The 26,711-nt window shown below is 32.0% G+C and overlaps 8 protein-coding genes and 4 pseudogenes across 12 annotated transcripts, besides 5 other annotated features; 5 read left to right on the forward strand and 7 right to left on the reverse strand.

Moving 5' to 3' along the window:
- Nucleotides 1-354: 354 nt before the first annotated feature.
- On the reverse strand, nt 355-2,428 carry TVAGG3_0726450 (heat shock protein 70 (HSP70)-4; the record flags this gene model as incomplete). The annotated part of the gene is made up of 1 exon (XM_001317323.2): nt 387-2,366. One exon carries the CDS (start codon nt 2,364-2,366, stop codon nt 387-389), a length of 1,980 nt encoding a protein of 659 aa, XP_001317358.1.
- A 1,486-nt stretch (nt 2,429-3,914) lies between these two features.
- Nucleotides 3,915-18,163: a mobile genetic element.
- Nucleotides 5,029-8,498, forward strand: TVAGG3_0726470 (annotated as a pseudogene). Its single transcript has one exon. A coding segment is annotated over exon 1 (3,470 nt).
- Nucleotides 8,623-10,137, forward strand: TVAGG3_0726480 (integrase core domain containing protein family; the record flags this gene model as incomplete). The annotated part of the gene is made up of 1 exon (XM_051244352.1): nt 8,623-10,137. One exon carries the CDS (start codon nt 8,623-8,625, stop codon nt 10,135-10,137), a length of 1,515 nt encoding a protein of 504 aa, XP_051090939.1.
- TVAGG3_0726490 (phage tail repeat-like family) lies at nt 11,177-12,178 on the reverse strand (the record flags this gene model as incomplete). Its single annotated transcript, XM_051244353.1, has 1 exon — nt 11,177-12,178. One exon carries the CDS (start codon nt 12,176-12,178, stop codon nt 11,177-11,179), a length of 1,002 nt encoding a protein of 333 aa, XP_051090940.1.
- Nucleotides 12,256-13,512, reverse strand: TVAGG3_0726500 (organellar and viral DNA polymerase type B; the record flags this gene model as incomplete). Its single annotated transcript, XM_051244354.1, has 1 exon — nt 12,256-13,512. One exon carries the CDS (start codon nt 13,510-13,512, stop codon nt 12,256-12,258), a length of 1,257 nt encoding a protein of 418 aa, XP_051090941.1.
- TVAGG3_0726510 (uncharacterized protein) lies at nt 13,530-14,060 on the forward strand (the record flags this gene model as incomplete). The annotated part of the gene is made up of 1 exon (XM_051244355.1): nt 13,530-14,060. One exon carries the CDS (start codon nt 13,530-13,532, stop codon nt 14,058-14,060), a length of 531 nt encoding a protein of 176 aa, XP_051090942.1.
- TVAGG3_0726520 (uncharacterized protein) lies at nt 14,093-14,305 on the forward strand (the record flags this gene model as incomplete). Its single annotated transcript, XM_051244356.1, has 1 exon — nt 14,093-14,305. The coding sequence occupies one exon, from the start codon at nt 14,093-14,095 to the stop codon at nt 14,303-14,305; it is 213 nt and encodes a 70-aa protein (XP_051090943.1).
- TVAGG3_0726530 lies at nt 14,568-15,207 on the reverse strand (annotated as a pseudogene). Its single transcript has one exon. A coding segment is annotated over exon 1 (640 nt).
- On the reverse strand, nt 15,632-16,482 carry TVAGG3_0726540 (annotated as a pseudogene). The gene has a single exon. A coding segment is annotated over exon 1 (851 nt).
- TVAGG3_0726550 (uncharacterized protein) lies at nt 16,532-17,193 on the forward strand (the record flags this gene model as incomplete). Its single annotated transcript, XM_001317325.2, has 1 exon — nt 16,532-17,193. A coding segment is annotated over one exon (662 nt), but the record flags the coding sequence as incomplete, so codon positions are not given.
- An 887-nt stretch (nt 18,164-19,050) lies between the features above and the next one.
- Nucleotides 19,051-19,767: a mobile genetic element.
- A 106-nt stretch (nt 19,768-19,873) lies between these two features.
- Nucleotides 19,874-19,902: a mobile genetic element.
- Nucleotides 19,903-20,163: 261 nt separating this feature from the next.
- TVAGG3_0726580 lies at nt 20,164-21,137 on the reverse strand (annotated as a pseudogene). The gene has a single exon. A coding segment is annotated over exon 1 (974 nt).
- Nucleotides 21,138-21,313: 176 nt separating this feature from the next.
- Nucleotides 21,314-22,097: a mobile genetic element.
- Nucleotides 22,098-22,628: 531 nt separating this feature from the next.
- Nucleotides 22,629-23,919, reverse strand: TVAGG3_0726600 (uncharacterized protein; the record flags this gene model as incomplete). The annotated part of the gene is made up of 1 exon (XM_001317327.1): nt 22,825-23,901. The coding sequence occupies one exon, from the start codon at nt 23,899-23,901 to the stop codon at nt 22,825-22,827; it is 1,077 nt and encodes a 358-aa protein (XP_001317362.1).
- Nucleotides 23,920-24,323: 404 nt separating this feature from the next.
- Nucleotides 24,324-25,170: a mobile genetic element.
- Nucleotides 25,171-26,711: the final 1,541 nt, after the last annotated feature.

Consider the following 26,711-nt stretch of genomic DNA (forward strand, 5'->3'; position numbering starts at 1 on the left):
ATAGCACACAAATGATATATATCTTGATAATTTAAAATACAAGCAAAAAAGATAAATGACAAAAAATTCGAAAAAAATTCGAAAAATTCAAAAATCCCTTAATTCCTGAGGATTTTGGAAAAAAGTTTTTACATGAACATGTGTATATTATATGAAGTATATTGATAAGGTAAAAATCAAATTTTATTGCATATTCATCGAGAAAATAAACTAACGAATCCCTCAAAATTGAGAGGGTAATCCTCCTCCTCTCAAATAAACGTACATATGGGTGCACCCTTAAAATCAAATAAAATGAAGTTAATATTTATTTTCGCTCCACTTCTTGTTGTATAATGAAAAAAATTATTATTGTTGAATATAAAAATAAAATAAAGAGAATTTATTTAATCAACTTCCTCAACACGTGGGCCAGAGCCTGATGGGCGAGCACCAGCAGATGGGCCAGCACCTGGAGCAGCACCACCAGCGCCACCCATGTTCTGGAACATAGATGGGTCAACGCCACCTGGCATTCCGCCGGCACCACCAGCAGCAGACTGGTAGGCCTTCTGCATGAGTGGCATCAACTGGCCTTCGACATCCTTCTGCTTGTTCTCGTAGTCAGAGACAGAAGCGTCCTGGTTGGATTCGATCCAAGCGAGTGTGTCGTTGACAACCTTGAGGATGGCATCTTTGTCGGCAGCATCGATCTTAGAGCCGAGTTCGCCGTTGACAGAGTTACGAACACCGAAGCAGTAACCTTCGAGACCGTTCTTTGCCTCTGTCTTCTTCTTGATCTCTTCATCCTGAGCCTTGTACTTCTCAGCATCAGAAACCATGCGGTCGATATCTGCCTGGGAAAGACGGCCCTTGTCGTTCTTGATTGTGATCTTCTTGACATTACCTGTGGACTTATCCTGAGCAGAAACGTTCATGATACCATCAGCGTTGACATCGAATGTAACTTCGATCTGTGGAACACCACGTGGTGCTGGTGGAATGCCTGTGAGATCGAATGTACCAAGAAGGTTGTTGTCGCGTGTTCTTGTACGCTCACCTTCGTAGACCTTGATTGTAACTGCTGGCTGGTTATCAGCGAATGTTGTGAAGATGTTTGACTTCTTGGCTGGAATTGTTGTGTTACGTGGAATCAAAACTGTCATGATTTCGCCAGCTGTTTCAATACCAAGAGAAAGTGGAGCGACATCGAGAAGTAAGATATCCTTGACTGCCTCGGAGTTATCGCCTTTGATGATGGCGGCCTGGACTGCAGCACCGTAAGCGACGGCCTCATCTGGGTCGACACCACGGCATGGCTGCTTGCCGTTGAAGAACTCCTGGAGGAGCTGCTGGACACGTGGAATACGTGATGAACCACCGACAAGAATGATATCTGTGACATCGGACTTTGACATCTTTGCATCCTTGAGAACCTGTGCAACTGGGCCAAGTGTGGATCTGAAGAGTTCATCGTTCAAGTTCTCGAACATAGCACGAGAAATTGTATCCTGGAAATCGTGGCCCTGGTAGAGAGACTCGCAAAGGATGGATGCGTTAGCAGCTGTAGAGATTGTACGCTTAGCACGCTCGCAAGCTGTTCTGAGTGTTCTCAAAGCACGTGGTGATTCGCGCAGATCGCACTTGAACTTCTTCTGGAAACGATCAGCGAAGTAATCGACAAGGCGTGAATCGAAGTCTTCACCACCAAGGTGTGTATCACCAGCTGTAGCACGAACTTCGAACATGCCACCATCGATATCAAGAAGGGAAACATCGAATGTGCCACCACCGAGATCGAAGATGAGAACGTGGCGTTCCTTATCGGACTTCTCGTTGAGACCGAAAGCAATAGCAGCGGCTGTTGGCTCGTTGATGATACGGAGGACGTTAAGGCCAGCGATAACACCAGCATCCTTTGTAGCCTGACGTTGGCCATCGTTGAAGTAAGCTGGAACTGTAACGACAGCATCTGTAATCTTTTCTGAGAGCATGTTCTCAGCTGTTTCCTTCATCTTGCCGAGGACCATGGCTGAGATTTCTTCTGGGAAGAATTGCTTTGTCTCGCCCTTGAATTGGACTTCAATCTTTGGACGGTCGCCATCACTGCGGACGACCTTGAATGGCCAGTGCTTCATATCCTTTTGGACGACTGGATCAGAGAACTTACGGCCAATCATACGCTTAGCATCGAAGACTGTGTTCTGTGGGTTCATAGCAGCTTGGTTCTTAGCAGCATCACCGACGAGTCTCTCGTCTTCTGTGAATGCGACATAAGAAGGTGTTGTTCTGTTACCCATATCGTTGGCGAGGATGTCGACACGGTTGTGGCGGAAAACACCAACGCAGGAGTATGTTGTACCAAGATCAATACCAATAGCAGACATTAATAAAGATGGAAATATTCGTGTCCTCTCAATTTATTCAATAGTTAAGTAGCCGAGTGAAATAATTTTTTTTCCTTGCTTGACCATTTATAAACTGTCTGGCCATCAAAAATTGGTCGAAAACAAATATTGTTAATAGGGATATAATTAAGCTTATTCCTTGATCAAAATAAATTTTAAAAATTTTGAGAAGATTTGTGATAAAAATTTACCGCACAATGCATAATTACTACTGAATTGGAATGCTCTATGATTAAGATAAAAAATTTATTATCCAAAAATCGATACTTTTGACGACCATTAATTTCAAAATGAGTAAAATTTTAGTGTCGTGACATGGGTGATCGCCAATTTGGAGAAAAAGAGCCAGTGGTCATTGCACAATGCTGTATCTTCAAAAAATAAATCCGAATTAATTTCAAACTCAATTTTCCATCTAATCAGTATGAAATCTTGCGTTAAACATCGATACGTTACTCGATTCCTGCATAATTGAAGCTGATGATGCATTTGATACAATGGTTTCTGATATCTCCTGTAGAAGAGCTTTAATATATGAAGTCCTTTGCAGTGCTATTTGATAAATATGCGCAAAAGATTCATTACGGTTGTTAACTTTGCAATAGTTTTTTTCTCGATGTACTGTTGAGTTAGTAAAGGATGAGAATCTGAGTGAACTGGTTAACTTAAAAATAGCAACATAATCTACTATTTGATATTGAGATTTAAAGAGAATAATTTTGAATTGGAAAGAAATAAATGCGATTAATAAAGAATATTTGGAATTAAAATGTTAACTATTGGTGGTTATGATCTTTTATACCAAAATATTTTTGGGATGTCATTGATAAATATATAATATGAATTTTAAAAGATATTCATCGGATATTTGAGCAAGAATCATAAAGAATGGATGAAAAATAGATTGATTTTAGTTTTAAATTTTTTAATTTCCTGCAAGAAAATTTTGAAATTTAAAAAATGAATAGAAAAAATAAGATTTTGAAGAATAAATGTTGAATTGAGGAAATTTTTGAGTTGAACAAAAATATTCATATTATGTTGTATTTAGTAGTATGTGCTAAATTTTCATCAAATTGAGTTTCAAATACCTTTTTTTTGGAATGAGGAATTTAGTAGTATATGAGTGCGGGTTGTGTGACTTTTTTTGTAAACGTAAGAATTCATACAATATAGAACGATTTTGTATCATTTTTTAACATATGAAGTAAAAAATGTATGATTCTTACGGTTTTTATTCTTACGTTTTTGAATAAATCAAGATTTAAAAAATTTTGTAAACGTAAGACATTTACACTCAGCCCATACATAATGAAATAAAAGAAGTTATATATAGATGATGTCAGATATTCCACAATTAATTAAACCAATGTTTAAAATAAAGATTGAGTTCAACATTGAACTTTAAGAAACTAATGATTATCATGAATGAAAAATAAACTTTAAAAATTCATATCTTACAGTTCTGAATAATTTATTTTTATTTTGTATGAAATGAGCGTCAAAACTAACAATGTTAAAAATTTAGGATTCACAAACGAGGAAATAAAGGATATATTAGAGGAGGCGGGTTATGAAGTTGATAAATATTATTTAAGAAATTGTAAAAAATTCGCGGAGTTTTTAAATGAATTTGGTTATGATGGAAAAATGAATAAAGATGATGTTATAAATTTCTTATATCCCACATCTAAAGAAGAAAAACCTAAAGAACCTGATGTTTTCCCTGAATATTATGAAGAACGAATTAAAGATGATGAATATGATGAAATTGAAAGACTGGAAAAAATAAGAGATGAAATAGATGAAAAAATTAAGGAATTAAAAGAAGTTGAAAAATATAATGAAAATGAAGTAGAGGGTTTAATGAATATCCCAGCTTCAGAATCAGAAGTTCAGAAATCTCATGAAGAAAGATATAAAAATTATGTCTCAGAATCAACACAAAATTTATTAGATGGTGAAATAGACGAAACACTTTCAGAAGAAGGTATTAAATTTATTCGTAAACATAAGTTACAATTTATTGATAATGAAGAATACCCATGTATATTACTTTCACCACCTTTAGATTCCGAAAAATTCAAAAAAGTTCTTAAAAACGTGACATATGCAACTAATACAATTAAGAAAGAAGATCATGATATTTACACAAATTATTATTTAAATAAATGCACAGGTGTTGATAAAGTTTTTGATTTATTAGATAAAATATCAAAAGAAACCATTGGAACCTATAAAATTTTGTATGATTGCGGTTTCATTGTTGAAGATACTAATAATGTTTCATATGAAAGAACAGCACCGAAGGAAGATGAAGTTGAAAGGTCTATACCATTCGTTATTAAGAACATAAAAGATATAAAAACTTATAAACATTATATTTATTCATTTATTTCAGAAAAAATAGAAGCAACCCATAAAACATCTTCTCATCATTTTATAGCTATTCATACATTCCTTTTCAAAGTTGTGAAATTAAATAAGACAGGAATTAGATTTAATGTATCAGGATATGCATTCTTGAGTAAATTAAAATGTATTCGTCACGTCGCAGATGATAAAAATTTATGTATTCTTAATTCATTTTACGGACTTTAAAAATAAAGTTTATTTTTATTTATTTTTTATTCTTACATAAATGAACAAAAACGGAACAGCTAAAATGAATGATAATCAAATTAGAGCAGAAGGTAGAAGGTTATTTAAACGCTTCTATAACATTCCTGATGGTGTTAATCCTAAAACTCGTAGAAGCTATTTAAATGAAGCAATAGATGCATATGAAGGGTTTGACATTTCATCAGAAAGTGAGAGATTAGCGAGAATGTTAAATGTTAATATTGATTTCTATTATTGTGATCCTCAACCAGAAGATGTGGACATAAATAAGGTAGACTTTCCATTAGTGGAATCAATAATGATAGATCCAGAATTTGAAACAGTAAATATTTTATTAACACAGAGTCCATGTGGAAAACTTCACGCTGACAGAATAACAGATGTTGAAGCACTCACCGGCTATAAAGTTTGTCCATATTGTAAAGAAGAAGTTTATTCTATCCGTGATGATCCAGAAAGGAAAAAACCAAAGAAGATTTTTAAAGCATTGTGAGAAATGTAAAGAAAATAATGGAAGATTAATTCAAGACGTTCAGTTGCAAAAGACACAACAACCATATGCACCACATATTACGAAACACAAATATATATCAGTGGTTATTAGCTCACAATTTGCAGGAATATTATCAACCGACAAGATATTATATTACTTTTGACTTTGAAACATTAGAGACTAAAGAAGAATTACAACTTTCTGAGTGTGCAACTTTGAATGCTTACTTAAAACCATTCATGGTATCATCAACGGTTAAATTAAATGATAAAACATATACGAGGAATTTTTGCTTAACTTCGAGTGATTCTTTTATTTCTGATTGGATTGAGTTTTTATTTTCAACCTGTTCATTAGTTGCTAAATCAAATATTGAACAATATGAAAAATTATTGAAGCCGCAAACGGTGGGGACTTTGTCTCATACATTAAATGAAAAACAGAAGGAAGCATTTAAAGAACTTCTAGATGAGGAATTTAATAAAGTGAATATCATAGGTTTTAATTCGGGAAAGTTTGATTTAAATTTAATTCTTCATGATTTAAACACTGTAAAATGGAAAATAAAATCAATGCTGGGTTCATCTTCACAATTTAAGCAAATCATTGTAAAGAAAACAAACGTTCCATATGAATTGAGATTTATTGACATCAGAAATTATATAGCGGGTGGGACATTAGACCAATTCACTCAAGATTTCGGAAACAATAAATCACGTGTTAAATCCTTTTTCCCTTATCAATTCATCACGTGGGAAAATTACGAAGAAGAATTATATAAAGTGGAACCATTCACTCAAGATTCATTTTATTCAGCATTAACTCAAGAAACTATATCAGATAGTGATTATCAAATATATCTCAATGATGCTAAAAATTTTAAGAATAGATTAGAATATTTTATTCATTATTGTAATAAAGATGTTGAAATTATGATTGGCCCAATCGATAAAATTATTGAAGAAACATTTGTTTATAAAATTGACACGCTTCATAATCTTTCTTTATCATCGAATGCTTCAATGATTCGTTACGCTTTAGCATATAAAGACTTTAATCCTAATGAAAAATATCCTGAGGAAGAGATAGAATCAAGTTTTGAATTAACGAAAAAGTATTGGAAATATAAAATTGAATCATATAAGAAACAAGATGAAAAAGCAGAAAGGGATATTAAAAATAATGTTTCAATGGATGATTTTCAATACTATCACGATTTAATCCTTTCATCTAAATGCAAAATGTGTGGTAAAGCGTTTACATATGCAAATAAACCAACATTGGATAGAATCGATAATGAAAAACCACATACCAAAGAAAATTGTCAGTTAATGTGTTGTTATTGCAATGTCGTAAAATCAAATAAAGATGAAGATGTTCAACGTTTAAGAATCAATTTAAGAAATTATGCATTAAAAAATAATTTACCAATGACTTTAGATTCAGTTGAAGCTTATCACATTCTCCGTAATGGAATTACTGGTGGATTATCAAATGTTCAACATAGAGTAAATCTTAAAGGAATCACGCACATTAATAAACTTTCATATAGTCCAGAAACTAAAACTGTATCAAATGAGGACACCACCAACATTATGACTCATTTCGTTGGTGTTGATTTTAATTCATTATATCCTTCATCATTTTCATCTAATCCTCATGATTTCATTCAATATACTGACCATAAAATGTATATGCCGGGAAGATTGAATGGTGTTATCATTTGTGATACAGCAACAAAGAAAGCAAAAGCATTAGGAATTATTAGAAAGAAAAATACTTTATTCGTGGCTGAAGTAAAGGGTCACATTGATGAAAAATACATTAATGATTACATAAACTTTTTACCGATAATAAGAAACTTAGATATTATCACAGATGAAAAAACAATTGGCAGTTTTATGTATAATTACATGAAATCAAACAATTTACCAGTTGACCAGAAACAGAGAAAATTAACTCAGTTAGCATCAACACACAACCAATATCAACCATTTTCTTCTTATTATCTTTGGTATCTAATCGACAGATTTCATTTTATCATTGATGACATTCAATCAATTTTAACATTTACTAAAAACACTTGCTTTAATGAATTTGCGAACGAATTTATGAACGAAAGACAAAAGGCTGAATTAGAAGGAAATAAAGGAAAAAGTTTATTTTGCAAGATTTCGCTTAATGGATCATATGGTTACGATGCAATGAATACACAAAATTACACAAAGACTAAAATAATGAATGCACAGAAGGCACGCGTTGCATGTATGGTAAATAAGTTTAAAAACATAAGAGAAATAGGTGAAGATACGTATCAAATGATGCTCAAAGATAGATTTTATAGATGTGAAACATGTTTACAAGAGGCATTCTTCACTTTAGATAACGCTAAATACTGGTATTTGGTTTTCATTTATGATTTTATGTATAAATGCATGAATGTTAATCGATTTCATTTCATTGAAGGTGATACTGATTCATCTTATTGGGCAATCGCTGGCGATCCAAATCTTCCTAACACTCAAGCATTTCAAGCAATTGTAACCGATAAACAATTTTATGATAAAAACATTTTCAAATTCGCACCATTTGATTTCTTTTGTTTTGATGAGAAATTTAAACCTAAATTAAAGAATAAAGCTGAAGAAAAAGCACATGAGAAGAAGTTATTGGGTTTAGCAATTGAGAAACAAGGTGATAACATGGTTGCTTTATGCCCTAAATGTTATACATCATTCAACGGTTCAATTGATGGAAGTGATTTTAAAAAGATTGCACAAAAAATGAAAGGTGTTAGTTTACGACAAAATAAACAATTAACACCTAAAAATTATTTGGATATAATAAGTGATAAAGTGATATTTGATGGTCAGAATATTAATTTACAACTTAAAAACAGGACGATGACTCGCTTAACAATTGGTAAGACTGCATTAACAGGAGCACACACTAAGGCTGTATGTTGTGAAAATGGATGTTGTATGCCGTTTATTTAATACAATTTTAAATTTTATTTTTAATGAAATGCCACAGAAGGGACAAAAGGAACCGTTAATAATGATTTTGATTCTTGATCAAAGAGGTGGGCGCCCTTAAAACACTTATTTTATTTTTATATAAATGAATACCATAGATTTAAAAATTTTAATTGATGATTTAGTACTTAATCAAAATTTTCTTGATTATTATGAATTAAAAACATATCTCCAAAAATATGATAACAATATAACGGGTGATGATATGGATTATTATTATCCGTATTATGAAAATGAAATTTTGAAATATCATGATAAAATAATTTCTAAAATTAAAGACAAAATTAAAAATAATGAATATACAAAGGGAAAAACTAAATCACAACTTAAACAATTGAAAGATTTCAAAAATAAAGTATTAACAGAAGAAGATATTGATGAATTATATAAATTATATAATCCTGAGCCGCAAAAACCAAAGGAACAAAAGTTAAAAGTGCAAAACACCCAGGTCCTTCAGATCATAAATGAAGCACAAGCTTTAATTTATGATTCATTAGTTAAACCGTGTTCAACCCAACTTTTAAATGAAGATCAACTTTTGGAATTCATCCTTCAACATAAACTCGAAGTGGGAAAGTATATCAAACCTTTATATACAGCATATTTAAAACAAATGAATAGAATACATCCAGAATTAATGAAAGGAGGAATGAATTCCAAAACTTCATCATCCAAAATCAAAGCAGATAAAATTAAACCACTTGCAACCCCAAAACCTCCTTCAGTTAATCCTTCATCATTCACTTTATTATATCCATTTCAAACATTAAAGAAGCAAAAAGATTTTAAAAAGGATTTCAAGATATTAAATAAACCAATTGACCCAAAAATTCAACCGTTAAAGGAAAAATTTAGTCGCCCCTCATTTGCACCATATCCATATTCATACGAAATCGATCATTTAGAATATTCAAAAGGAAATGTTACTTATTTATTTGCCATTAACATTAACACAAGATATTTATATTGCATTCCGGTGAAAGGGAAAACAGAACAGGAAACAAGAAGAGCTATTCAATACTTACTAGATCATGAAAGAGTAGATAATATCAGGGGTGATGGTGATAAAGGATTTCAGGCAGCTATGGCTCATTATTTCCCACAAATTAATTTTTACTTTTCATCCTCTCCATATACGTTTCATAATAAAATAGTTGATGCGGTAATGAGAACTCTTAGAGATGCGTTAGGAGTTAACGGTCAGATATACTGGGATGGAAATCATGACTCCATCATACAGCAGTTAGTATATTATTACAATAATACATGGCATAGAACTATAAACATGAAACCAGTGGAAATGAAAAATGATATTTCAAAAGAATGGGAATATATTAGAAAACAAATTGAAAGGTTAAATGATGTTAAATGTGAACAAATTAATTCGGGGCTCATGAATTTTAAACAAGGGGATAAAGTTTTGATTCATCTCGATTATGGAAAAACTGATAAATCAATGACAAAAAGAAGACGAAGATTTGACACAATGGCTGAATTTGTTAGATATATTAACGGTAATGTATTAGTTGAAGTTGACAATAAATTAATAGAAATTCCGATTTATTTTATTACTCCATTATATTTAAATAACATTTAATTTTTTTATTTCGTAAGAAATGAGTGACAACGAAGCAGCAATGTGGTGGGGTTGAAAACGATAAAGAGAGGAAAGAAATAATCGAAAAATTAAAAACTTACCGTTCAATCCTTAAACTGAGTGAAGCAAAAATAAAAGAATTTAATAGAATAAATAAATTGATTGGAAGAGATGAATTTAATAAAGATGAATTTTTAAACTCAATCCAAATTTAATTTTTTCAGTGCTACCATGTTACCGGGTGCTACCAGGTCAATTAATTTCTTTTAAAAATAGTGACAACATGACATTTTGACAACATCACAGGAGGAAGGCAATAATGAATTATTTTTGAAGAACTGAAGGTGCTACCATGTTGTCATGTTGACGACATGACATTGTGTCAACAACACGAGAGGAAGGCAATAATGAATTATTTTTGAAGAACTGAAGGTGCTACCATGCTACCGGGTGCTACCAGGTCAATTAATTTCTTTTAAAAATAGTGACAACATGACATTTTGACAACATCACAGGAGGAAGGCAATAATGAATTATTTTTGAAGAACTGAAGGTGCTACCATGTTGTCATGTTGACGACATGACATTGTGTCAACAACACGAGAGGAAGGCAATAATGAATTATTTTTGAAGAACTGAAGGTGCTACCATGCTACCGGGTGCTACCAGGTCAATTAATTTCTTTTAAAAATAGTGACAACATGACATTTTGACAACATCACAGGAGGAAGGCAATAATGAATTATTTTTGAAGAACTGAAGGTGCTACCATGTTGTCATGTTGACGACATGACATTGTGTCAACAACACGAGAGGAAGGCAATAATGAATTATTTTTGAAGAACTGAAGGTGCTACCATGCTACCGGGTGCTACCAGGTCAATTAATTTCTTTTAAAAATAGTGACAACATGACATTTTGACAACATCACAGGAGGAAGGCAATAATGAATTATTTTTGAAGAACTGAAGGTGCTACCATGTTGTCATGTTGACGACATGACATTGTGTCAACAACACGAGAGGAAGGCAATAATGAATTATTTTTCATTCGATGTTAAACCTTGTGGAAAGTTAGGAGGTTTATAATATAATGCATCCCCACCAGTTCCGCCAACCGTTCCTTCAATACTTTCTATAGCAACAGTTGAGAAGGAGTTATGTGTATGTTCTTTATCTGCTTTCTTATCTAACATTGCTGGTAGTTTATATGTTTCAAAGTTTCTGGCATGACCTTCAATGTTCATACATTTACTATTTAAGGAGTGTAGTGTATCTTTTACGCTTGTACTTGGATTCTCTAAAGGTGCACTTGAACCAAGGGTATAGTTCAATATTATGTCGTCTGCTCTAACAGTAGTGAAGGATTCATGTGTATGGTTCTTGTCAGCTTTACTATTTAATTTAGCTTGAAGTTCATTTATATCGGAGATATTGTGTTTATGAGATTTCAAAACTTTGTTCGTTGCGTCAAGTTCATCTTTGTCAGCTTTACTTTTAATAGCATCTTCAAAAGTTATTTTTGCCTTAACTCTCAATGTAAATTTTGGTTCAACTAATATATCGTTAACAGAGAAGTATGAAGCATAAATTTCATCGTTATAACCAAATGCTTCTGGTGCTTTACCTGTGTCATACTGTACAGTACAGTGTATGTCATAACCTTTAGCACGAATGAATTTATATCTTCTTTCATTAACATCTTCCGTCTTCACTTCTTCTTCAGTTCGTGTTAAATATCCGTGGTAGTCCGTTATAATTTGTTCGTCTGAACTTATATAATGAACATGGTTTTTATCTGCTTTTTCGGCTAATTTCTCTTCTATCTCATTTATTTCAAGTTCATGCCTACCACCACCTCCCGAAGAAGTATTTTTCTTCAGCTCTTGAAGAACGTCCACTTCGCCATCTTTGGTGTCAATAATGAGACTTTGAGTTAAAACCTTTCCTGTCTTAATGGATGTTTGTAAAACTTCTTCTTCACCGTGTTCGGGGTCATGGTCGTCATCATATCTTGTGAAATCAGAGATGTTGTCATACATTAAGCATATCTGTCTCAAAAGTTCTGCTATTTGAAACTGGAACGAAAGATATACAGAACTTTCATCATCTCCTAAAGTCAAGTCTGCTTTCTTAAGTATTTCTTGAATGTATGCAATGAGAACAGAGTACCTTGGAAAATATTCAACAATATTTCATTAGCTGTTGGTTTTGGTGGTTCTTCTGGAGTTTCTGTTGTTTCAGTTCCTTCTGTAGGTTCTGTTGGAGTTTCTGCATCTCTTGACTTCAATGTTCTTGCTCTCAAAGACCTAAATGTTAGAGCACCAGGTTTTACAAAGGACTTTATAAATGCTTTAATAGTTCCTGGTAAGTTATTGTTAGCATTAAGTAAGTTCCTTATGCTTCCATCATGTACGTCCATAGCACTATGTAAAAAATCTATACTTTTCTTGTAGTCAGCAATAGACTGACTGTGATTTTTTAAAGATTTGTCAATACCTTTAAGCCAATCTTCATGCATGTCTGATACTGAGCCAAGAATATCATTTGCTTCCTTTAGTGTATTTTGTGCTTCTCGTAAAGTATCCAATCCCGTACGTGCATTGTTTGCTATACGTCTTACAGTATCTATTTGACTCCTTGTTTCTTGCATCCAACCAGATAAAGTTTTAATAGTATCCGAACCATTTGAAATGAAGTTCAAAGCATTTTTAACGTCATCTAAAACTTCTTCACCAAGTACTGCCCATATCTTTCCGATTTGGTATTGAAGAACTCCATATGAAGCAGCTGTTAAACCAGTATTTATAAGGTTCCATATCCATGATTTAGCAGTTTTTCCATCCTTTCCATCTTCACCATCCAAACCATTTTCGCCTTGAGGTCTTTGTATTCCTTGTATTCCTTGTATTCCTTGTATTCCTTGTGGTCCTTGAGGTCCGGTGTCACCCTTCTCTCCTTTCAGTTCATCTTTATGTTCGTTATAATATTCTAATGTCATAAGGTGTACATCATTACTGCTACCAGCAACGCCGAGAATTTGTTTCTCATTCATGACTAAATTCTTTAGGCATTTAATGTTGTCGTCAAATCGAAAGCTCTTTAACAATTCAATGAGAACATTTAATACTTTCACTAATGAGGCATCTACTGTAGAATTTATATATTGCACCGTTCCATCATTTATGATAGGAACTTTACTTATTGTAATGAATGGGTCATACGTGTTAAAAGTATCGAAATCAATGACTTTTTTAGTTTTTCCATCGTCAATGACTAAATCATTGCCTTCAATGGTTAAAGTTGAGTTTTCGTTTACTAGTTCATGTGCTCTTCTTGCTTCATTTGTTTCATACGCATATGCAGCAATAGTCATATTTTAATGAGAATAAAATGTTGTTCTATTTGCAAAGTACAGACCCGAATGAATACGGGACAGTAAAGCTACAAACAAACTTAGGTCTTCAGAATGAAGCGCTTGCTTTCAGAGTTGTTGACTTCAATACTATCGCAACTTTTGTCATAACAGATGAAACAGATTTCATGGAGATTGAAATAGATGGAAAGAAGCACGAAATAAGATTTCACAATAATGTAGAATATAAGATGGAAACATTAGCTGGAGTGTTAAATGCTCTCATAAATACTACAATAAACAAGGATAACGAAGAAAACTTAATGAATGTTAAACTTATTGCAGGAGTTTTGAAGTTCAGTTATGTGAAGGAGTTTAAGATACCAAGAATGAGTCATAGAGTACAACTTCTTTTGGGTGCATACCATATGACATTTCCTTTGAAAAGTGTTGACAAAACGATTGAGATGAAATCTGTTCCATATGTATGTTATGGCAACTGTTTGTACATTGAGTCTAAAATAGCTAATGTCACAGGTATTTCAGGAGTTAATAGTAAGGTTCAGTAGAATATAAATCCTTCTGTTATGCAGTCAATTCAATGTTCATTCCAAATGTTCCTGTCATAGCAACTCATTTAGGTAAATGGGTTCGCATTAGTCCTCATAATTTGAAAGACATGCAATTCAGACTTGTTGACTTTCAAGGAGAGCTTGTAGAACTGAAGGCACCAGTGCGAATGACTGTTGAAGTTGACTTTTTAGAAAATATTAAATGCAACAGCTTACAAGAGAACTCAGAGCTAAAAATATAAAGTATGAATGTTATGTATTAGGTCATGAACTTTGGTTGTTGCTGTTTGATGAAACAAATGAATTAGTTATGTCAGTCAAGAGAACAGAAAAATATTGTGTTAGTGAAAACTGCACCAAGTCAATAAGATTAGGTTTGCATTATGAAGATGAGTTCGATACTGTTGAAGAAGCTTTGGATAGATATTACAAATTGCTAACTTGAAATTTTTTGACTGACGGCGCAAAGCGCCAAGATGGGCTCAAAGAGCCCTCCTGACTGCTTTAATTTACTAAAACATATTTCAAACAAAGCTTATAGTCAGTAGATAGTTTTGTATACTCGTTCGAATATTTATACTTAAACTCAACTCCTGTAGTTCCTGGTGTTTCAATGATGCGGATGTTACCTATTTTCATGAATAGTGGAGTTTGACCACAGCATTCGATTTCAGGGTCGAGATAGTCAATGACACATTGTTTCCCTGTTATTCGTGATATAACATTTTCAAGGTCCTCCTTTGTTAGAATTATTTGGTTCTTGCTTATAAGATTTGTCAAAAGCTTCTTATCGTCTTTGAGTAAAATTGTTTGGTATAACTGAAGAAGGTAATGGTCTACGTTATCTGAAGGATTTGTTTGAACATTTGTGTAAGGGTTGTCGTTGGCTTCTCTTGAAAGAATTTGGTCCAGTGGTGGATACTCTAACTTAACATCTGATGTAGCGTTAGCGTTTGAAGCTGTGTTTAAATTCACGGCGCCATGCTCCAAGACCGAAGGTCCCGACTTAAGTTCTGGTTCTTTTTCTTTCAACACTCTGAACTATAGTTCTTTATGACAATATTGTTTGTCGTTCGTGAGTCAACATTTGATGTTGGTTCAATTGGAACATTAACGGCACCAGCTAAGATGGATTGCTTCTCATTTCATATAGAATAAAAAACCTTTTATATGTATGAAATGAACAATATACTCGACAAGGGTTTTGAATGTAAAGCTAACGAATGAAAATATTGTTGAATTCACTGAGACAGAAGCTGTGTATAAAGATGTAGAACTACTGAACAAAAGAGCTAAGGGAAGAAGCAGGAACAAACAAAGGGTGGAAGCCTATAAAATTTATGTCAATTGATGGCTCAGGAGGTTCAAACATAAAGTATGCAGAAAGTTATAGAGTTTATGCTCTCAAAGGTGAAAAGCCTTCATTTAAGAACAGCTATTCTAACGCATATCCTCAAAAGCTAACGGATGGGGAAGTGGATGAATATGAATGACAGCAAAATATTAACAGAAAATGGCGACAGAGATGCATGGAATTTGTTTACCATCAGTCAATTGAAGGTTAAACTTTAAAACAATGTTGGTCGTTCCCATGGAATATTTTTGACTTTAATGGTATTAGTCATGATATGAATCTCAAGGTATGAACGAGGAGAGATGAGAGACTTATATGCTTCCCAAATTTCTTCAAAGGTAATTATACCTGACTGTTTCCAAATGAGTTCAATGTCATAGCGTGAGAAACCTTGAAAGATAACGAAGTCAGTTATGAGACGTTTTATGTTTAAAGCTAAAAACCTCCATGTTTGCATAAGTATTGCTACAGTTAAATGGTAATGTCTGACTTTAGTAATGATGTTAGCTAATGGTGAGTCTGGTTTTGACACTAAACCTTTACCAGCGAAGTCGTCACAAACGAGCAGAGTGTTTGAAGGATACTTTTTGAAGGGGTATTTTGAAAGTTTTGACAGAATGTAGTTTGTAAGTCGTTTCATATCGTAAACCCTGAGTATTGACGTAAGTGGTGTTTGTCAATAATTCTTTCCATCTCCTCAGAAGTCTTTTGCATTCCTGACTGTATAAATTCAACGATGCATAATATTTCCTCTTTACGTCGAATGTAACGTTGAAGAAATTCAATGAGTTCACTGTCTGGAACTTTAACGACAGAGGCTTGAACTTTTGACATAAATGTTTTCGCTGTTGAGTCCATAGAGTCTGAAGTTGCTGATATAATGATTTGGTCATAATATGAGTCATTTCCTAAACGTTCTGTTATGAGTATATGACGAATGAGGTTAAATGTCTTACCTGAACCCATCTTTCCACAATAGAAATACACACCATTTGAACAGAACTCATAGTCCTTACTGAAAGGAAGAATGAGAGAACTGTTGAGCTTTTCACTGCTTTCATTCATGTCTTCATCTACGTCATGTATTAAATGCTTCATTTTATCTCCATTAAAAATGCAAGTCAGAAATATTCAGAACATAGCACCGAGTCTAACTGACAAGAGTATAAAGATATACTATGAACATGTTATGATGAAACCAACCAAAATTCAAGAAAGTCAGTATACTTATGAATATCCAAGACACTGGGTAGAGTATGTAGGAGGTGAGAAAGCTATTGAAATAAGACAGGTTCGAAGTATTCCAGCAGGAAGAACAATATTATTGAAGAACTTTAATGTTTTGAGGTATAATGATGAAACAAAGAAGCAAGATAGTTTTCCTGTTGCTGTGTATGTGAACTTAGATACAGGAGATGACATGAAAGTTTTTAACACAAAGCTTCAAACGGTAGTGAGAGAACAACTGACTGCGGAAGGACATCCATTACCTTCAGAAGTTACCATAGCATATAATTTTGAAACAAACTCAATAGATTTTAAAGTCGTCTCTGCAAAGAAGTCAGGTTTTACATTTAATGAAGCAGATGTATATTCGAATGAAAACTTCAAAGCTATTGCATGGTTAGATAATGACGATTGCTTTAAGAAAATATTTAAATACAGTGACTCAACGATGTCAATAGATGACCTTCGTGGAATGTTACCATCGACGTTTACAGTTGAAGGTTCAGCAGGATTGCTTACAAGATTGTCAATTGGTGGCATTTGGTCTCGTGAAAACATTGTTATAAAATCCAGTATAAGTGAATTTGCTGAAGAATCTATATTATGTCTTTCAAACTACATGTATTCGCCGCCGAAGCATTATAGTATAACAAACTTTGTCAGTAAGTTTAACATAAGACTTGTCGAACCTTCTTCAATGAAAGATGTTGTGCTACCTAAAGACGGAAAGGATGGACTCATTATTGAGATGATTTTAATAGCATATTAATGAGCTTGTTCTTGAAGGTCATTCATGATGAAATAACTGTTGTAGAAGATGTTAGCAATTGTTCAGACATTTTGAAGCGTATAGATGAGATAAGAAAGAAGTTAGATAGACCGCAAAGTGGTGAGGGCGAAGCCCGTGAGAACGCTTATGTTTCATTGACTTTCTCCAGTAACGAGAACTTTTATGAGATAATATTGAAGAGAGATGATTTTAATATGGTGTAAATGGTAGCTTGGGCAGCTTTAGGCGCAATGGGAACAAAAGCATTAGCATTTGGAGCAAAAGCACTTGGAGCTTATGACGCAGTAAATAAAATGAGTGGAGGAAGGGTTTCAAAGACATTAGATGCAAATAAAGGAAAGATTGGAGGCTGGGTTGCAAAGAAGTTAAGATTAAATAAAATAGGGCTCATAAATAAAGCATCCAATTTGGTTGCGACTGAGTCAGAAAATGCTTTAGGAAAGGACGATGAGTTTGCAAAACACGCAAAAGACTTTAATGACCAGATGAAAGGTGAAACAATGCATTTCAATAGATTCGATGGAACTAAAGAAAATGTTTCTTCTCCACCAGTAGTTCTTCCGTATGGTCCCTATGGAATGTATGGAAACCCTTACGAAAGACCATTTGACCATTGACTGGTGGAAGTAATTGGATCATTATGGACGAAGAAGAAAGACAGTCAAGTTGGAGACGGACGTAAAGAAAGCAACTAAAAAGAAACCAAGGAAGAGAGTTATAAAGCAATGAGAACGTTTATGTTATGAGAAATTTTTAACGTTAGTTTTATTTTTACTGAAAATTTTTATTTGATGTAATGACGAAAACTATTGAGATAACAAACTACAACGGTCATGAGTTCAAGAATTTGTTCTTCGTTCCGCGTGAGAATACATTCTATCAGATACGAGGGAGAAAGGGTAAAGTTAGTTTAAGCATTTATGATAGCAAACATAATGGAAGATATATACAAGCAGTAGATACAAACGGTAAGCGTGTTTCATTACATTTGTCAAAACTTATAAACATTAATTATGACAGCGACTTTGACTCAGACGATTGGAGCGACAGTAGTGATACTGAAGAATATGAACTATTATGCGAAGCACAGCAATGGAAAGAGTTGCAATACTTTTGTAAATGAGAACATTAGTGGGAACGTTAGTGAGAACGTTAGTGAGAACGTTAGTGAGAACGTTAGTGAGAACGTTAGTGAGAACGTTAGTGAGAACGTTTATTTTTTCATGCACGTGCATTGTGTCGCGGGGAGTTGCCATGGGCAATGACCTGCGCACAATATATAACGTACAGAGAGGTGAGATGAGGTGGTTTATGTGATAAATACTTTACGTGGCAGAAATAGTTTAAGGTTATTAGAAATATTGCATATGCGATGTAAAATATACGTTAGTGGTTTTGTAAAGTGTCAGATTGACATATCTTCGGTAAGATGGCGTGCAGTGCCACCGTACTGAAGATATGTATACTAACTTAAGAACCGATAACATTTACAAAATATTAAATTTATTTTGTAAATTTTCCAAAAGCCTTAGTACCAATGTAATATAAATGCTCCAAAAATACCATCCCTCCTTCCAAAAGCGTAAGAACCGATAACATTTACAAAATATTAAATGTTATAGACCGAAAATAGATTTTTTCGGTTTTCTCTTCAAATAATTGAAAGAATGATACTATTATAGGTTTATTATATTATATAGCATATAATCATGCTATAGCCGAAAATTATAAGTTTTGAGAAGATTGAATATAACACAATTAAATTTGAATGTAAGTTAAATTGCTTGTTGTTTTTAATATCTATTTAATGAGAAATCCAATATTGCAAAATTCAAATTGAATGATTGAAAGAACAGAAAAAGTCATTCTTTTCAATTTCGAATATGTTTCATTGTATTTATAATTATATGGCAAATAAGATATTTAAACTTGATTTTTGAAGGAAAATTCACAAAATTGAATAAATTCAAATAATTTTTATTCAAAAATAAACTAGTTATTTGAGTTTAATACTAATTATCTATTCAAACTACAAAGTTTGTAATTTAAAATATTTTGTGAGATCAGATTGAATTAATTCAAGGTTCTTTTCAATTAATATTAATGACCATATTACGCATTTTCGAACATTCTAAACCAAATATATAAAAATGGGAGACGAATGTTAAATTTGCTAGACATAAAGAAGTTGTTTACCGAGTTTTAGCTCTTATCTCTAACAAAAAATTAATTTTTAAAAAAATGACCGAATATGTTTCACAGCGAGAAAAAAATAAAAGGCAAGATAGAATTTTCTAGACATAAAGAAGTTATCTACCAAGTGTCAGCTGTTACTTCTTCTCAATACTGATATAAAATAAAAATCTTTATTATTTATTTAACCTTTATTGTTTCATTAAACTTCATTTATTTTATATTATAGTTTTATTCTTTTAGCTACTTGTAAAATATTCTAATTTTATATCATCATTTTACCGGATTATTCTTCAGTACATCGATTGTGTATCTAAAATAATATCATTATCCTTATTCTGTTTTTTCCAAAATTCTTTTAAATATCTTTTTTGGTTAGATTACTTTATACTTTTTACTTTTATTTTTTAATTTCAAAAAAAATTTGGTGATTGTTCTATTCTGTTACAATGTGCATTATCATTTTCTAATGAATTATTCATTACATACATTTAAAAAAACTTGTTAAAAATGAAATTAAAAAATTATGTTTATTATTACGCTGTGAATGTGTCAACAGCGGTCATGCCTGTATCTGTATCCCATATTTGCCACAACCTTTCTGTATCTGCATTTGTATATTTCGGTTTCAGCTGATACATTTGATTTGGCGTGTAATTTGTTCCAGTTAATGGATTAATTGGGAGATCTTCATGCGGTGTGTTATTATTGTACTCCCAAATAAAGGCAGGAATAGCCTGAATGCTTTGGCAGCGCTCCAATGTCGGCCAGAATCTCTCAATCTTCCCATTTTGGTAGGGAGAATGAGAGTCTGTATGCCGCCATTGGGCGCCCCAAAGATCAAGTAGATCTTGAAAGGCGCCCCTATTTTCTGAACCGTTGTCGGTCCAGAAACAATAAGGGGCGCCAAATTCAATGAAGGCGGAAGCCGCAACGTTCGCTGTCGTCGCTGCCAGCATATCTGGTATTTGTATACACGCTAGGACTTTGCGGCTAAAATCGTCGATTATGCCATAAATATACTGGCCACGAACACCCCTAAAATAATGAACATCTGCGTGCCAGATAAGATTGGGTGAAAGCGCCCAATATCTTACTGCTGTTTCTGCCCGGCATGCTCTAATCGCGTCTTGGTGAAATGATTTTCTTTGAAGTATCTGCGTACTTCTCTATAAGATACATCAATTTGTTGTAATTTCAAACGTTTCCATTGTTTTGTTTGACCACAGGGAAAGGCCCAGTGGTCATGTATCACAGCAAGAGCTTTGATTTGGTCGTAGGGATTGACCCTACGACCTTTCTTGCCTTTAGGCAATGGGATATTCTGTAAGCTAAATTGATTTTGTAAAAAAGATTTTGAAACATCTAAATATTTGAAATCATTTGATTGAAGGGTTGGGGCGATGGGAACATGGGTGCAAGCTTCTTCCCATGTCATTTTACCTTCTTCAATCTGATTGGAAATACCAATTAGGTAAATTCGATCGACATACCCTTTGTAAGGATTCATTCTAATGAAGTACGTTAACAATCAAAATATTCTATAAGTGTCTAGTATGGAGTTCAAAAGAATAAAGAAAATGGTAACGTAAATAAACGTATTATGAAATAATTTATAATTAAAATGAAAAAAAGAAAAAATAATAAGTAAAGTGACTGGAAATGAAAATGAAAATCAGTGTACAGTTTTATTTTTTTCTCGCTGTGAAACGTATTCGGTCATTTTTTTAAAAATTAATTTTTTGTTAGAGATAAGAGCTAAAACTCGGTAAACAACTTCTTTATGTCTAGAAAATTCTATCTTGCCTTTTATTTTTTTCTCGCTGTGAAACGTATTCGGTCATTTTTTTAAAAATTAATTTTTTGTTAGAGATAAGAGCTAAAACTCGGTAAACAACTTCTTTATGTCTAGCAAATTTAACATTCGTCTCCCATTTTTATATATTTGGTTTAGAATGTTCGAAAATGCGTAATATGGTCATTAATATTAATTGAAAAGAACCTTGAATTAATTCAATCTGATCTCACAAAATATTTTAAATTACAAACTTTGTAGTTTGAATAGATAATTAGTATTAAACTCAAATAACTAGTTTATTTTTGAATAAAAATTATTTGAATTTATTCAATTTTGTGAATTTTCCTTCAAAAATCAAGTTTAAATATCTTATTTGCCATATAATTATAAATACAATGAAACATATTCGAAATTGAAAAGAATGACTTTTTCTGTTCTTTCAATCATTCAATTTGAATTTTGCAATATTGGATTTCTCATTAAATAGATATTAAAAACAACAAGCAATTTAACTTACATTCAAATTTAATTGTGTTATATTCAATCTTCTCAAAACTTATAATTTTCGGCTATAGCATGATTATATGCTATATAATATAATAAACCTATAATAGTATCATTCTTTCAATTATTTGAAGAGAAAACCGAAAAAATCTATTTTCGGTCTATAACATTTAATAAGGCGCTGTTGGCCTCTATCCATAGCCGAAGTGATATTAACGTATGTTAACGTACAAAGTAAAAACATGTTTTTTCTTTTTAAAATCATTTAGTAATTAATAATATTTAGCACACATAGTAAAAACATTAAAATTTATAAGAATCGTTATGAAGAAAAATTGAGAACATATGATTTTTATTTAAGAAAATGATTAAATAATATATAAATAACCATATAAACAACATTTTAGATTCCTCTGAAAAGGGTATCTCAAATTGGTCTATGACCAATTGAATGGTTCGCCGGTTATTCAAGGTACGGTAATATATTTTGTCACTTTTTTGATTTCAATAAAACCGATTGTAAATTCAAAAATGGGATGGTTGATCATTGAAGACATATTTGGGAAGTAACTTTTTTCCCAAAAATAATTGCTCTTAGATTTTTCTCCCCTAAAATCTTTCAGATCAAAGGATATTCTCGAGTAGTCAATTGGGTTACTTTAAGTTTTGAGTGATTAAATACCAAAGCACTAAAATATACTTCGATCGGGTTTTTACACATGGAAAGGCAGCGAGATTATTCCATCCTTAACGATAGAATTTCAAAAAAAAATTTACTCGCTATGGAAAATAAAATGAAACATAATGTATTTCAATTTATAAAAATAAAGAAGTCAACAGAAACATTTAAAATAGAATTTCTAACCTAAATGAATTTTATCATTATTGAATTAATCTAGAATGCAGATATAATTTCACCTTTTGTTTCAGAAACTAAATCTACGAGATGAGGATAAACAGATTTGAATCCTCTTTGGTCATCATCACTGAAGCAAACAAGATAAACATCAAGACCACTTTCGTGAATAAGTTCTCGATTTGCTTTGATTGATCGACAAATCAATTCTGGTGGATTGTTGAAATATCCAACACCAAGACATGTTAGAACAAGTTTATCACTTCCTTGCAGCATACGATATTTTATAGAGTTCTCAATGCCGCTCAATATACTTAGTTTATACTCTGTTTTAAGCAAATTTTCTAATGATGATATGACATTTTTGTTATTAATGTCACAATAATCTCCAAATGAATACGAAGAACAGAAGAGTTGGTTAACAAACTGATTTCGTTCACTATCTTTATATTCATGACCTTTAACTCTATCTGTTGTGATCTGAACTTTCTCATGAACACCAATTTGATAATTGTTTTCGTCACGAAAATCAAATTCGTTCAATTTAGAAATTTCTTCTTTTGTGTTCAAGAAAACTTTTCCTTTGATGACTTTTAAAGGGGTTCTAGACAATAAATTGATATCATGAGATAGTTGGCCTTTATGACCTTCATGGTCAACAAAATAATTTCTGTACAGCAAAGCACCAAAAGATGAAACAGAAAGAGTCGGTCCTTGTGTAAAATCAGTGGAATATCTCGAAATTCCTGACGAAGGAGACTCAAGATGTGAAGCAAACTCAAGACAATTGAAGTTCGATGCACATTGGAATGTTGATCCATTGAAATCTCGAAGGTTTTGCATCTTCATCACATCAACTAATTCCAGTTTCGTAGATTTAGTCCTGTTACCTCGAATAATGTTGAATCTTCCTTTCCCACGTGGTTTACAGTTAAATGATTTAATGTCTCTAATACTGAAATGACCGCAGCCGTATTTTTTACCGTTAATTTTAGATTCAACTTCCTGGAAATAGCCATCATCTTTCAATTTCATGTATTTATAAATATTATCGATCCTTTCGCTAAAACCAACATGGTGGAAAAACCAATCCTTTGCTTGATATGTTCGTAACATTAAAATTTTAAAAAGTGACATTTTCAATAAATTTTTAACAAATTCAAGAAAATTTATTTATATATTTGTTTTAGTAATTTCCAAAGGTTTTTCTTTCTCTACTTTCTTTTCTTTTTCTGGCTTCTTTTCCTTTACAGGATTAGTTTTATTTGGTCGTACCTTATAGTTTAAGGGTAGGGTTGTTAGATTCCCGACGTTAGGTCGACAAAAAATTTGGAAATTTAATTTCCGAAATCGAAATTATATTAATGTTTTTAATATTCTTATATCAAAAGGATTAAAGTTCATTAAGAGAAAAACAATTCTTCTTCTTCAATCTATTGGCGCATTTATTTCTACACGCCAATAAGGAAGGGAAAATTATAAGACACTATGGTGTCTTCAAAACGCTAATTTTTGATATTTTTAACAACCCTATTTAAGGGTGCACACGAGAGGATCATGTAAACTTCAGAATTTAGAACCTTATTTTTAGGCATTATCTTGGCTACCTATTTAGGCTCGAAAAGCAAAAAATATCAAAAAATACAACTTGACTCCATTATGACCCTTTCATGGAGGTAGTTTTTATCCGCTAGTATTTTCCCTTTGAATCTCTTTACAATTCGAAATCAAATTCAAACCTCAGTAGAAGAAAGGAAGAATCGACTTACTACGGTTGTAATACGAATAAATACATATATTTAATTATTTTTATTTACATAATAATTGTTTGAAGCTCATATTCCATCAAATTTTTAAATAAAAACATTAAAATGTTGAAAATGTTCATATATTTTAATAGGGTTTTGGCACTTTATTGAGGAATTACTACATACATAGTCGAACTGAACTTGATATTTTGAAATTTAAATTATTTATCAAAATTAAAATTTAACTTGAAATTTATAATTATTTAGTCATATTTTGCATAATTCTAGGTAGATTTTGTAAAAAATCAAGAAAGAAAAATTTTAACGTGGTTTATTTTTTCTTTTTTATAATAATACATATTATTATATAATTAACATATTCATAATGTTTCACCCTTTCAAAAATATAATCCTCCTCCTCTCAAATAAACGTACATACAGGTGGCCTCTTTTTTCAAAAAATTAAAATTTGAAATTTTGGGCTCAAATATTAGAGATTTTTTCAACCTTCAACGATATATGTTGTCTATATCAGACCTCCTTTCTTTTTGATACTTAACATTGTTCCTAAATCTTAGCCGTTAAGGCTGTTCTGAAAATATTTTTTTTTTCGAAAAAATTCGAAAAAAATTCTTAAGGATACCCTTACGTGTCAGATTTTTTGCGCATACGAAGAAGTCATGCTAGACATGAGCTATAAACCTGAAATTTTAGCAACATATTTAAAACTTTTTAAACTACAATACACTTTAATATTCAAGAACAAAAATATTCTTTTTAGAAATTACATAATTATTTTATGTGAAATCTATATAAAAACATATTTTGCGAGCGTAACTTTTTTCTTTATAAGCACCTTATATGACTGATAAACTGTGAAGGCACATAATTGTTAATTCATAGAGTTGATATGTTTCCAAAATTGAGAGGAAATTTGAAAATTGAATACCCTTTCAATTCAATTTTCAAAAGATATCAGCTCCTTCAATAATTGAAGGACGATTTTGATCATTTGCTCTTAAAACAAGTATGCCATGGAGAAAAAAGTTACGCTCGCAAATCTGAAATATAACTATCATATAAAAAAATTAAATTCTAATTTTTTACTCTATAGATATTATTGGCCACTTGTGTAATGCATAAAAGTTTATGTCATATGCATACATTTGGAAGTATGGGAGACGAGGGAAATTACTTCTATGAGGCACTAGGATTTTTAAAAATTTCTCTATCGGACTCACTATTCAATTTCTCGAAAATTAAAAAAAATCAATAATAGCTAAAATGTATTATGCATAACAAATTTTAATGTTACACGGTATTTTTGAACTTCATGACATGAATTTTCTTTATATTATTTTTTTTTTTGGATTTTCTATGATTTATGCGATAGGCTGGAACAACATTGTAAGTGCAATGATATCATTTATAGAGAAATCTAAAACTTCAGCATTCAGAACTCGCAACCACAAAAATATTCATTTGCTAAGTAAGTAAAGTTGATTAAGTTCGACACTTAGCTTTTATACGTAAAACCAAGTGTGTATTGTTATTTCTTGTTAAATTATTGAGAAAAAAATAAATTGTAAGAGAAACGATACTGATTATTGAAATAATATTGAGGGTAGCTGCAGATTTCTTCATTAACATGCCGGAAATTTGTTAATCTTGGTTTTCTATCATAAAATCTGTCGAAGAATCTAAAAACGGAGATATGAAATAGAGATCATGTAAATCTAGAGTATCCTGTCAGAAAAATAGACTAAGCATGTAACCTTTTTTGGTCATAAACACTTTTTACCACTTAGTCATACAGATGATCATTAAATTTAAACGAGCACTTTTTGTCAGAATTTATTCTTTTACAAAGACAGAAGATTTTAGTATTATTTAATATTAGTGCTGTAGCAAAATTCAAAAAACGGTGAAAATTCAGTGAATTTGTGAATTCACATTTTTTTTCGACATTTTTCTTGATATATCCATGCACATTAAGAACACAGCTTTGATACGCTTAAAAAAGCATATTTCATATGAAATTGTTAAAGAAATAAACAATTTATATAAAAATTGCACTTATGGGCAGTTTAGATATATAATTTATATATAACATATATACAAATCCATAGACAAAGTGCAATAACTACAATGTTGTAGAAAATTACAGCAGAAATACTG

The sequence above is a fragment of the Trichomonas vaginalis genome, chromosome III (genome assembly GCF_026262505.1).
Source record: "Trichomonas vaginalis G3 chromosome III, whole genome shotgun sequence".
In the NCBI taxonomy this organism is placed as follows: domain Eukaryota; phylum Parabasalia; order Trichomonadida; family Trichomonadidae; genus Trichomonas; species Trichomonas vaginalis.